Source organism: Erithacus rubecula (assembly GCF_903797595.1).
Source record: "Erithacus rubecula genome assembly, chromosome: 18".
Classification (NCBI taxonomy): domain Eukaryota; kingdom Metazoa; phylum Chordata; class Aves; order Passeriformes; family Muscicapidae; genus Erithacus; species Erithacus rubecula.
In genome coordinates this window covers 1,064,299-1,076,883 of record NC_136670.1, presented here as the reverse complement: position 1 = coordinate 1,076,883, position 12,585 = coordinate 1,064,299, and the positions used below count along the sequence as shown (strand labels likewise).

General features: G+C 54.9%; 2 protein-coding genes across 2 annotated transcripts in view; one reads left to right on the top strand and one right to left on the bottom strand.

The window, feature by feature from the left end:
• NDRG3 (NDRG family member 3) overlaps positions 1 to 12,585 on the top strand; it is a 378,731-nt gene that overhangs the window by 142,204 nt on the left and 223,942 nt on the right. The gene's annotated exons all lie outside the window — the stretch shown is intronic.
• LOC306809980 (chromodomain-helicase-DNA-binding protein 6-like) overlaps positions 1 to 12,585 on the bottom strand; it is a 92,436-nt gene that overhangs the window by 30,063 nt on the left and 49,788 nt on the right. Inside the window, 10 exon segments of the mRNA XM_079321968.1 lie at positions 1,472 to 1,648; positions 2,070 to 2,313; positions 2,926 to 3,047; positions 3,316 to 3,465; positions 3,644 to 3,730; positions 4,855 to 4,972; positions 5,312 to 5,370; positions 5,818 to 5,883; positions 9,311 to 9,460; positions 9,989 to 10,127. Of these exon segments, the coding sequence (XP_079178094.1) occupies positions 1,472 to 1,648; positions 2,070 to 2,313; positions 2,926 to 3,047; positions 3,316 to 3,465; positions 3,644 to 3,730; positions 4,855 to 4,972; positions 5,312 to 5,370; positions 5,818 to 5,883; positions 9,311 to 9,460; positions 9,989 to 10,127 (1,312 nt within the window).

The window sequence follows — 12,585 nt, the reverse complement described above, 5'->3', positions numbered from 1 at the left end:
GAGCACACACACACACCCTGAGAGGCTTCCCTGGCCATGGTGACAGCCCTGACCAAGCCACTGCCACACAACACTGTCCTGTGGCTCCCAGAAGACTCCCATGCACATGTTCCAGTCCAGCTCTGTACAACAACAGCCAAACCCAAGACCTCACACTTGCTCCCAGCCTTCAGCCCTGGCGTGGCACAAGACCCTTGGGAAGGGCTGTGCTGGTGCTGGACAGGGACAGTGACAGAGCCTGAGCTTCTGTGCAGGGACAGGATGTCTGTCTTCAGGGCTCTGACAGAGCAAGAAGGAACACAGCCCAGAGCCTGGGACACCGAGGGGCAGCAGTGACCTGCTGCTAGGGCCAGTCTCAGCAGGGGGCTCCAAAATCAGCAGGGTAGGTATGACTGCACTGGGAACAAGGGAGAGTTTTTCTTAGAGATTCACCATGGAGGTACATGTACAGTAAAAGGAGATGGGGTCCAAACAACCCCCATGTCCTGGGGGTGTGAGGACCAGATGATCCCTCATGGAGAATCCTCTCCCTCCCATGTCTGACAATATGAGCTTAGGCTTCAGGCACCACCAGGTGGTCCTGAGTGCACCAGCTCCTCTGTCCCAGCACTGCCAGAGACTTGGGCTCACTTGTCAGGTTAATCCTCCTGCCCAGTTCAGTGTTGGAAATGTCCTCAGGAGTGGCCAGCTAGGAAAGAAGGGTAACTGTAAGGTGGGAGACTCCCATAGGACTTGTATAAAGGAAGGTGATGGTTTAGAAGGGGGACCAGTAGCAACCCTGCTTTGACCCAAGCTCACAACCCAGCAGGGTGCTGCACAAGACACAAAGTCAGGGGAAACAGCAGGGTCTTTTGGAACTTGTGGGAGCCACAACACTAATTATTTTCAGAGGATTGGCCCAGCTACAGGTGAGTGTGAGAGAAGCTTGTACAGCTGCAAGATCCAAAAGGCCTGTTTGGACCTTGGTCCAGCTAACAGCAGCACTGCTTTTCCCAGGGCTGGACATCCAAATAATTTCTCAGAGCAGCTCACTGATCCCTTTGTTAACCCACCCCTGGCATGGACTGCTCCCATGTTTGTACAGTAGTAAGAAACCAGCTCAAACACCACAGCCCTGCCCACTGTAGGGCACATGGTACACCATGGCCAGGGGTGCTGTGCAGGGCTGGCCAAAAACTGTCCCCATGTGCTGCAGCAGCTTTACACTGTGCTGCAAGGCTGGGCAGAGTTCTGGCAGGGAGCACCCCCAGGTGGGAAGATTAACTCCCCAGGGGAGTTAATATTCCACTCTGGCAAAAAGAATTTTGTGAGGGCTGCAGGACACCAGTGCCCTGTCCATCAAGGGGCCCCATGGATAGTTTCCCTCCAGCCTGACCCAGGGCCTGAGCCACTGACAGTGGCATCTGGCTGTTCAGCATGGCCATCTCCAGCCCACCCTGCTCCCAGGTGAACCCAGGCAGGACATGCTCACCAGGGCCATGAGCTTCAGCCCCTCCAGGAGTTTGCAGTTCCTGTTCTTCAGGCGATGTGCCTCATCAATGACCACACAGCGCCACTGGATCTTCTTCAGCTCCGGGCAGTCAGCAAGGATCATCTCAAAGGTGGTGATAACCACCTGGAACTTGAAGATCCCAGGGAGAGGGTTACCCTAGGAAAACAGAAATCAGAGCTTGAGATGGCTTCAGGGTGGCAGCAGCTCCTGTCTGACAGTATTAGTGTGAGCATTTGATTCTGAGCTGGAACTCCTCCAAAATAATCTCTTAAGCACTGGGCAGGTTTCTGCAAGCCTCCTTGATGGCTGCAGGCTTTGTATCTCCAAATCAGACACTGCCCTAGAGGAGGCACATAGGCTGGACAAGATCCAGGGCAATGCTGCACCCTCCTCATCCTGAATGAGTTATGCCTGTTCACTCATACACAGCACAACCTGAGCCCATGCCAGCAAATGAGCCTGTAAAAATCACCTTTCCCTCTCCAAATGAACAAGCTCCACAGGCAGCTCAGTGCTTCCCAAGTACAGGAAGCCAGGGTGGGGGAGGCATCCTGGGAGGGCTGTGTGTGTCAGTCACCTGTGTGTCCCTGTAGACCATCTCGTACTGCTGGATCATCTGCCGGCTGATCTGGCTGCCGTGGTACACAATGGCGTTCATCTCCGTCCATGTGCGGAACTCCCTCTCCCAGTTGGTAATGGTGGAGAGAGGTGCAATGATGAGGAAGGGGCCATGGATGCCCATCAGGAATATCTCTGAGAGGAAAGTGATTGACTGGATTGTCTTCCCCAAGCCCATCTCGTCAGCCAGGATGCAGTTCTTCCTGCAGAGATGGACAAGGTCAGGTCAATGTGGCTCTTGGGGGCACAAACCACTCTGTCACCAACTCTCTGATGGGATGTCAGGCACACCACCTCTGCCCACACTTCTGACCCTGCAGCATGGAGCGTGGGGGGACTTCGGTATAGTGGCCCAAATCTGTCTAGGTAAGCCAACCAACTTGTAAGACCGTGGATTCAAAATCAGCATGAAGGATGCTGTTTTCCAGGTCCACATGAAACAGGGAAGGATGCATCTGATGGCCTGCTGCAGCTGAGAACATGCATATTCTCACCTGCCTGCCACACAATGGGTCACCAATAGCCTGGCCAATAACAAAAATGTGTATCTTAGAACCACAGCTAAGCCCTATTATCTCAAAGACTTATCAGCATTTACCAGAGAGAAACATTCCTAAAGACTCAGTTGCAAAGCTAAAGAAAATCCACTGTTTCTGGCAGCTGCCTGCCAGCTCCAGCACTTGAAGGACTCAGTGGCTGCTCTGTCAGGCTGCTGTTTTGTCTGCTCTGCTCCCCAGCTTCGCCGCTCCCACATCACACAGGTCTGCTGCCAGCAGGACTGCTCATGGCAGCACTGGGCTCCAGCCCCTCCTCACCTGTTATACCAGTTAAAGAGCAGCCAGTTCATTCCCTCCAGCTGATACTCCCGCAGCTGGTTGCTGTTCTTGTACTCCCGAGACTTCTCCAGCTTCTGCCAGGCCTCAGACGCTGGGCGCTCCTAGGAAGGACAGCAGGAGAAGCTGCATGGGAGATACTAATGGCCAGTGAGGCAGATCCTGATGCTGGGGCTACACAACAGGGACAACACTTCAAAGCAGTCACTGACAGCTGAGTCATAGCAAGGGCTTGGCCTCTGGAACCCACCCTCAGACCTCTGGAGGGGAGGATACAGGGCTTGCACTGCAGCACCAGGGACAAGTCAACACTGCTGGACTGTGGCAAGACACAGCCAGTCCCTGCACCCAGGGCAGCGAGCTCAACGTTACCTCAGGGTACGTTACCATGTGCTTGATTTCTGGAGGGATTTGGAGGGCTTCAAACTCTTTAATCTTCCCTGGGTCAACATCCTCCTCCAGCTCCCAGGTGCTCTCCTCATAGGGCAGTGAGCACCACTTCACCAAGTAATGAGTGACCTCCTGCAACACAGAGAGAGAGACAGGCTCAGAGACAGGGAGGGTCAGCAGCCCTGTGCCAGAGGTCCTCGGGGACAGCAAAAGCTGTGCAAAGGAAGGCTGGGAGGGCTCAGGGTGCCTGGCTTCCTGCAAAGTCTCCCTCCTTCCCTCCATGGGGCAAGCAAGAGAGGCAGCCTCTCACCTCTCCAGTGTCAGGGTCTTTTGTGTGAGCCACCTCCAGAATTCGGTCTACCTCCACATAGTCCGGGTTGAACAAATCCTCATCAGGCTGTGACAGCAAACAGTAAAGCAGGAGGTAAATTCAAGGTGATTTCAGGGTTAAACAGATGGGCACAAGTAAACAGCTGCAGGGTATCTGTCCCCAGGATGTGTGCAACACACCAAGTGCCCTGGACACAGGTACAGACATCTGTCTCTGGGCAGGGAGGACACAGGAGCCCAGCAGAAGGCAAAGCTCTTTCTTTAGAGCAGTCACATGCTCTGTGCTGCCCTTGCTGGGAGGCAGGAATGTCCTCTCCAGCCTATCTGGCCCCAAGGTACAAGTCCTAAGCTGTCTGCTCCAGCTGATGTGCAGCAGCCAGAGCTGTGATCCCCACAGTGCATGGCACCCAATGAACCCCATGGCTGCAAGGGTGACATCTTGGTCTCTGTCTCTGCCTCCCTCCTGCCCCACCTAGCATAGTCCTTGGAGAGACATGGCCTAGGGTTTGGGAAGCAGAAAAATCAGGCTTCTATGATCACAACTCCCCAAGCCCCAGTTAAGTTACAGGAAAAGAGCATATGCTCCTTGCTGAACTGTCAGTAGTACAGAATGTTCCAACACATTCTTTTTTTTGCATCCTGAGAAACACCCCAAATAGTCTCGTGACTGAGAAATTTGACACACACCCCCAGCTTTCCAGCTACAATGGAGAAATTTTCATAGCCTACTAGCCTGATTTACATTTGTAAGGGGCAGTTTGAGGAGATCCAACAACTATCTCTGGAGCAGCAAGATAAATTATAGAATGCCTTTCATACTAAGCAAGATTAATCTGCTTATAGAGCAGAGCAGGCAGGAGCTGCCCTAAACCCAGATATTTATAGCTCACTCTCTCCCACAGCATCTTTGTTCCACTACAGAAGCACCTACAGCCCTACATACTGCCCTCCCTCCCACCAAGCAACTCTTCCAGAGCTGACAGTGCCCAGCAAGGGACGCTTGTCATCCTGCTCATAATTCCACCAGTGACACTAGAGATGTCACTCAGCTCCAGCCTTGGTCCTTTGGCCCTGGAGATGGATTGGCCTCGACAGCAAGGTGTCAGGGGCAGCTCCTGGCCTGCTCAGCCATGGCACTGGGCACAGGATCAGTGGTGGGGGTCACCACTGCTCACTGTGCTCCACTCTCACCTCTGTAAAAATATGTTTCATCTGAGCCTGCTTGTTCCGGAAGCGCTTTATCTTCTGGGAGATCCTGGGGTCCTTCTCCAGCTCCTCCAGCGTTGCCCATTTACAGTGCAGGTAAGAGCTGCAGGGGGAATAAAAATCAACAACATGTGACCAAGAGGCCTTTGGTCCCAAAGCCATGCACCACACAGAGCAGCACATCCAGAGAACACTCAGCCCATGCCTATGCCTATGCCTATGCCACCCCAAACTGGGGAAAGCCATGCCCCAGGACCAGGCCAAGACCAAGCACTGAAGCTGCAGCAGCTTCCCTGCTTCCCACCACACAGCTGGCTCAGGACAGAAGCAAGAAAACAGGGATGCTGGGGCTGCTAGGGAATGAGATGGAGGTGGGGAGCACAGTCCTTGCTCCTGAATACACAGGGCCCACAGAAAAAAAGCACCACAACACTGCACGTACAAGTTCCTGTACTTGACGTAGAACTCCTCTGTCTCAAATGCCAGGCCTCCAGGATGAGCCTGAAACCAAGGGAAGGAGAGTCAGAGACAGACAGGCTGTGCAGAAGCTGGGGGAGGGCATGCTCAGCCATCCCCTGCCTGGCCACAGGCCCCAGGGACTGAGCCCCAGGGATGGAGAGGACAGCCAGGCTGTTGTGCTGCTGCTCCAGAAATGCAGTAGCCCTGGGGAACATGATCTGAGACTACCCTTGAGCATGGCGAACTCCAACACCTTCTGGACACCAGCCCAGGCCTGACTCCTCTCCAGAGGCTTTCTGGTGCCCAGGACAGGAGAGGCATCACACTGATCCACAGCTCAGAAAGGTGCCAGTCTGGCCACACCGCAGCACCCCACCACAGGAGCAAGTGCACCAACTGCAATCTCATGTCCTTGCTGCACAGGGCAGCCAGGTCCCATCCCTCCTCTGCTCAGGAACTTCTAGCCCCACTGACAGCTTTGCCACTCACCTCCTTCTGCACCATCCTGGAGGCAAGAATCTTCTCAATGATATTGGCATCATCCTCAGGAGGCTCCTGGGGACAGGAAAAGTGAGTTCTGTTTTCCTGGCTCATCACATGCTCCTGGCACTCTCCCAGCACAGAACAGCTGCTTGCTTCTCTCCCAATCCCCCAGCCAGGCAGACAGAGCTGGCACTGGGAACTGGGAGAGATGTGCTTGGGGAACCCCTGCTGGGTCCAAGGGTGTAGGTGCTGCCAACCCAGCTACACTCATAGCCTGTCCTCTTCAGCTCAGCCAGACCCTGTGGGGTTTGCTGTGTGGGTTCTTCCAGCTACACTGGAGCAGCCAGAGAGGATGGGAAGTCTCCCAGGAAAGAGGAGGGAGTTTGGGTACTTCTGCCCATGGACTCAAGGAAGGAAACATGCACATTCCTGTGCACATTCCTGCTCCAAGGCACTCTCCATACCACATTCTGGTCATGCCTTGGCAGCTATACAGCCCCATAGTGCTGTATTGCCCCAAGGGCTTCAGGAGAGCAGGCAGTATGTCTGTCAGGCCCTGCCACATGTCACCCACAGGCTGTCACCTGTTCATGACCACAGGACACGGGCAGCAGCACCTCACCCAACCACTCTTCATGCAGCTCTTCCTGGCAGGCTCCAAGGGCTGCCTCCTTCCCTCTGATCCCAGAGACTCACCCACAGTCAGCCTCTGCAGGCAGCCAGGGGCTCCCAGCACAGCCCCTCTTGCTGAGCACAGGCTCTGCTGCAGGTGGCCCTGATGCTGTCTTGCTGCCAGCTCTGGAGAGGTGAAGGCTCTCCCAGCTGCAGCTGCACCAGGACCTGCCCCACCAAATGCTACAGAGGAGGCACACACAGAAGATTCAGGAGAAATGACAGACATCAAAAACACAGAACCTGCTTGAGCACCAGAAATATTAGTTCTGCTTTGGCTGGAAGATAGTACAGCAGAAGGAGAAGCAAAGTGCATAGCAGAAAACAGAATGACTTTGTTCATCCCCTTCTGATGGAGGCAGAATATGGACCAAGTCAAAGCAGACCTGAGGTATCACTTTGCAGACTAGAAGTTCCTCAAATAAAGCACAGGGCAGGCTGGAGAAGGACAGACAGACAGCACATCCCAACCACTCATCTGAAAGGGTGTTGGGGATTGGTTTTCTTCTCTTCTTTGCCTGTGGAATTTTTCTCATGACATGCTAAGAAGCACTGATGACTAGGTCCTTGAGACGGGGCAGGGGGAACTCCTCTGGTTTTTGGGAGTTTTTCTCTCCACACCGAGAGATTCTCCTCCAGAGGAGGCTCACAGCTACCGCCGCCATCCCAACACCAGGAGCTGCCTCTGCTGCTGGATCCCGCACCCCGGCCCTGCCAGGACACGCTGCCATTTCAGTTTGCTGTTGGCGAGCGCCCTGCTGGAGCCGCGGGCCCGACCCTGCCCGGTTGCTGAGCAAAGCCTCTCTCCTCCATCCCTTCCCGCCCGGGCCCCGCCGCCATCGCCGCGCGCTGCCCGAGCCGCGCCACAGCGCCCCCTGCAGCCGCGCGGGGATCAGCGCCCCGCCCCGCCCCGCGGGAGCCGCCAGCGCTCCCTGCCGGCCGTGCCGGGAACTGCACCGAGGGCAAAGAGCCGCGGCCGGCAGCGCCGGCACCGGGCTCCTGCTCTGGCCGCTGGAAATGCCATCGCTGCTGCTGGTTTGTTTGCCTTGTGCACACACTAGTAAAGAGCTGCTATTCCCATCCTCATATCTCGGCCTGAGAACCCCTTAATTTCAAAATTACACTCACTCAGAGGGAAGGGGTTTACTTTTTCCATTTTAAGGGAGAGCCCTGATTTCCCTAGCAGACACCTGTCACTCAAACCAAGACAAAGTGTCTGAGAAAGCCAAGACCATGCCCAGGGCTACAGCAAACCCTTCCATCCCCAGCTTAGACATGCCTGCTGCCTTGGCACTGTCCTTGAGTGCAGGGCAGGATGTTGGACCCAGCACCATAACACAGTGAGGAGGGAACAGCAGGTCTGCCTGGCCCTCTTGGCTGCCACCTGAGGCCCAGAGCACGATTTCTGCCCTGTTTGGGGAACTCTGCCCTACACTGGGTTAAGACAGCAGAAGGGAGCACACAGAAGTGCTCCTGCCACGGTCACCGTGCAGTGCCTGTTCCCCCATGCCCAGGCATCCAGTGCTGGGCTCTGCTGTGAACACGGCCCCTCAGCAGCACAGTGCTGGGAGCTCCCATGCTCATCCACAGCCCTTCACAGCCTTCCACTGCTCTATGGCTTGTTGCTGGCTGCCTGAAGGCTGCAGGAGGAGCCCTGCACTGCCCAAAGAGCTGTTTAGGACTGTGTCCAGATGCAGGGGGAAAGCTGCAAGTCCAGGCCATGGAGAAAGAAGCACTGAGGTCACAGCACTCATCCTGCCCTGCCTGTCAGTCCTGACCCTGGGAGCAGACACAGGCAGGCTCAGCTGGGCAGGCTGGCCAGCCCCAGAGCAACCACCCAACCTGGCTGCTTTGGACATCAGCCTTTATGACCCATCTGGAACAGAGCAAACTGAGGTAGAAGTTCAAGACCAAGAGGAGAACAGGGTGGGATCATGGACACATGCCAAAGGCAGCTCATACCTGCTGCTTTGAAAATGTCACTTGGAGAGATGACTGCCAGGAGCCCAGCTGGGACACAGCCTCAGACAGGGCTGAAGCAGCACCAGCAGCATGTCCTGTGGGCGTGTGACAGCTCCAGGCCACACACGGATCATCAGGTCAGGGCTTATCAACAGAGCTAATACCCACCAAAACCATGGGAAGAGGGGACTAGAGAGGGTAACAGAATCACTGTGAAAACAACTAGTGACCACTATCAATACCTGGAAGCTTTGTTAGTGACCAGAGATATGGAATAAGTTGCAGGATGCAACACACAGTCACAGACAGGCAGAAGGAGCAGCCAGTACCCACCAGGAGCCAGCACTGACCCAGTGGGCAGAGGCAGAACAACAGCAAGAACCAAACCACAGTGGCACCGGGTGGTCCCGGCCACGCTGCCCAGATCTCTGTCATGCTGCCCAGATCAGCTCAGCTGGCAGGGGTCAGGCTGGCATCACTACACTCTGATGGAGAGCAGCAATGTGGGCAGGAAATGATGACCTGACCCCTACAAAGCCCTCAGCTACTAGGGACAAAATAAGAGAGTAATCATGGACAGCAGCTACAGAGACCAAAGCCAAAGGTGGGCATGGGCAGTGAGTAGGACATGTCCAGCTGTGTGACATGTTCCAGAGGCCTTAATCTCCAAGCAGGAGGGGGAAAGTTGGACCAGCACACCTCTTGTCCATCTCACAGTTCCTGAAAAGTCAGCCTGAACCCTCCCAGACAGACACTCTATCACCCCACCCCTAAGCTGGGACCCACCATTTCCTCAATCCTCAGCACTGACATTTTGGGATACCCTTCATGAGGCAGATCCCCCCAGTCCCACACCCAGCACTACCTCTGCCTGCCATGCCAGGGTAGAGGCGGAGAGTGCAGAGGTTCTCCCAGCTCCCAGCACAGCAATTGTCTCGCCATCATCATCCACAACCTTGAAATCCAGGTCCTCGTTGTACTTCCTCCTCTTCACCTGCCGTCCTGAGCGTCGTTTCTGTACAGATGAACAAAGGCAGCACGGGAGGCATGGGCAGACCAAGTACCCCCTCCTTGCCTGAGCAGCAGAGAGAAAGCCCCAGGGCTGCCAGAATTCCTTCCAGGCCCTCCCCTGCCCCAGTGGGATAGGGGTGGTGGGAAGAACAGGCACTCCTTGAGGTGTTGAGATCTCCATCCTGACCCACAGAACCCCCTCAGTCCCCAAGATGTGAGGCACAGGAGCTCTGTAGAGATGCAGGGCATGCAGCTCCCCAGGCTGGGGTCCAACGTGTCCCCCTATGCTGTGCCAGGAAAGAGAGCTGCCCAGAGCTGTGGTGGAGAGGAACACCCAAGGCTGAGACATGCAGGGCCCAGGGCAACAGTGTGCCCTCAACCCTGGGTCAACAGCAGACTTCAGGCTCATAGAAGCTGACCACACTGCTGAACATGGTCTCTGATTCCTGTGCCCAGAGGCCCTTGCTGTGGTCCCACTGAAAGGCAGCCAGGATTTGTCCCAGCAGCAGCCAGCTGAGGGCTTTGGACATACCTGGCTGTCAGCTGACTCTGCAGACTCCTCTGGGCTCTGTACAGATGGACTCAGGAGATCCTGATCCAAATCCAAGCTGTTCACTGGTATCTCATTTTTCCTCTTCCCTTTCTTCTTCTTCTCCACAGGGGTGTCTTTGCTGCCAAGCAAACTGACAGTTAGATCATGTCCTGGGGATCCCAGGGGAGAGGCAGCAGGCATCCACACAGAGCACTGCTCCCACTGGGTCATCCAGAGGCAGCTCAAGGCTTCTTCCCCAGCACTGGGAATCCCCAGTTGCTAACATTCATTAAGCACACCAAGTGTTTCTCCACCTAGTTCATAACACTGGGATGAAAGGGTCCACCTTCCCTGCCTGTTACAGAGGCTAGGTGCTCACACCAGCCAGGGGAACAACCCCAGAGGGGCTGCAGGAGCTGGGGTTCAGCTCACGGGGTCTAGCACAGGCACAAAGATCATCACTTCACTGCTAAATTCAGTACACTAGGGCAACAAGGTGCCTGCACTGATCACAGGACTCCCAAACATATCCTGTTCCTGACCAAATTGAGAAATAAAGTTCAGCAGTCCAGAGGGAACCCATGTCCTGGCAGCCTGGAAACAAACCTTCAAGCCCAGTCTGAGTAGCACTGGCCACACTGGTGCCACCTTCTGCCTGGACCAGAGCCCTGCCAGATGCCAGTAAACCTTTACACCAAGCACAAGCTGCTCCAGTTCATGGTTTGTGTTCCTGAATCACAGCACTGAGCCCCCTCCTGAGGCAGCTGAGCAGACTGGTGTGAGCCTCCAGCTGGAGGGAGTTAAGCCCAGTGACTGCAGTGGACACAGGGGAATGCAGCTCCAACTCCCACAGGCACAAAGGCCCTTCACAGCAGGCACTGCTGGCTCCACTGGGGAGCTCTGTCCTACCAGGCAACTGTCCTTTGTGCTCAGGTCACAGAGGAGATTTGGGCTCTGCTCCCATGAATCCCACCACCTTCCTGAAAAACATGGGAAGACAAGCCCAGTCTCAAGGCATGTTCTCAGGGTAAGGGCCACCTGCACCCCTGCCTGCACAAGGAAACAGGACCAGGAAGCACCACAGTAAAAACAGCTGCTCCCAGTATGCCAGTCCATCCTTACCCTCTGCAAGGAGCACTGTTAAGGGAAAGAGCTGGTGCTTGTCCCAGGGCTGAGAAATGCCTCCTTCCTCACTTCCAGCCCCACCATTCATCCCCTTCATATCCCAGATCCCAGGCATAGTGGCAGAGGAACCATTAGTTTCAAAGGTATGCCAAGGTTTTAGCTCTATTTAATGAGAAAATTCTCTGCTTGCTTGTGACTAGCAGAAAATAAAGGTTATTCAGGCCAAAAATGCCCTGGCCATGCACATGCCTAAATTAGAGGTCCTAAAATGCTCTATGAGCAGTGCTTCCACCAAGCAATAACTCCCAGGATATTGATTTGTAAGTCACAATTAACAACTGCTTCATTCATGAGTCAGTCATTGACTATGATTAGAAATAATTTAGAAGAAATTATGCCACCATTATCTGCCACTTAGAGGAGTCCCAGCAATCATTCCATCCTCACAGAGTACCAACTACCTAAAGCCTGCTGCTCTCCTCTCCCCTCCCTGTGCTGCCAGGGCCCCCAGGCACCTCCCCAGCTCCACCTGGCCAGGTGGCACAGGGGGATACAGAGCCCTGCTCCCTGCAGACACCCTGACACCCACAGCCACCCCTCACACAGGGGGTTTGCTGGTGGCTGACCCAGAGCCCAAAGCAAGTCTGTGAAAAGGCTCAGAGAGGGGCTACAGAGGCAAGGAAGTTGTAAGGAGGACCCATGGGCTGGACTCCCCAAGGAGCAGAGCTGGAACTAGGTCGCCCTGGAAGGTGCAGATGAGTGGGAGGAAGCACAACAGGCTCAGGCTAAACTGGGATAGAGCATCAGGAATGCACAGAGCTTTGTGGAACTCCCAGACCCACACACAGTTTCTTCTGGTTTCACGTTGTGTTACAGAGTTATATTACATAGTTTGCATGACGTGGCCTCTTCACCAGGGCTCTGCTGGCACCAAGCACAGCAAGCTGGATGCCTTTCAGCCCCTCATGGTATGCCCAGAACCTGCTGTACCCAGGTAGGAGAGCCAAGGTTTCCAAATCTGCAGCTGGGGTTATTACCCTGCCACGAGCCTCATCTCTGGCAGGGTGATCTGTCCACCAGCTACTCACAGCAGGCTGCAGTCATGGGCTGCCATGTATGTAATGCTCAGCATCCTGTGAAGGCACTTCTGGCATCCAAAGGACCTAAAAGAGCCATGAATGCCTACAGGAGCACAAGGCTCCATGGCCTGCACTTCCCCTGGGATCCCCTGCTTTGGTCTGGTCCCACAGCAACAGGGGCAGAGCAGAAGCATTATTAGGAAAATCTGATAGTTGTACCCTTCATCCCAGGACCTCCTTGAGGCCCAATGCTGCATTCACATGAGCTTCATCCTTCCCTTCCTTGCCTTCAGGCCCTCTCATTCCCTCTCCACCTCTATCCCTCTGCTGCAGCCTTCCTTAGGGCCTGGAGGAGCCCTTCACTCACTTCCCAACACATCCCCATCTGCTCTG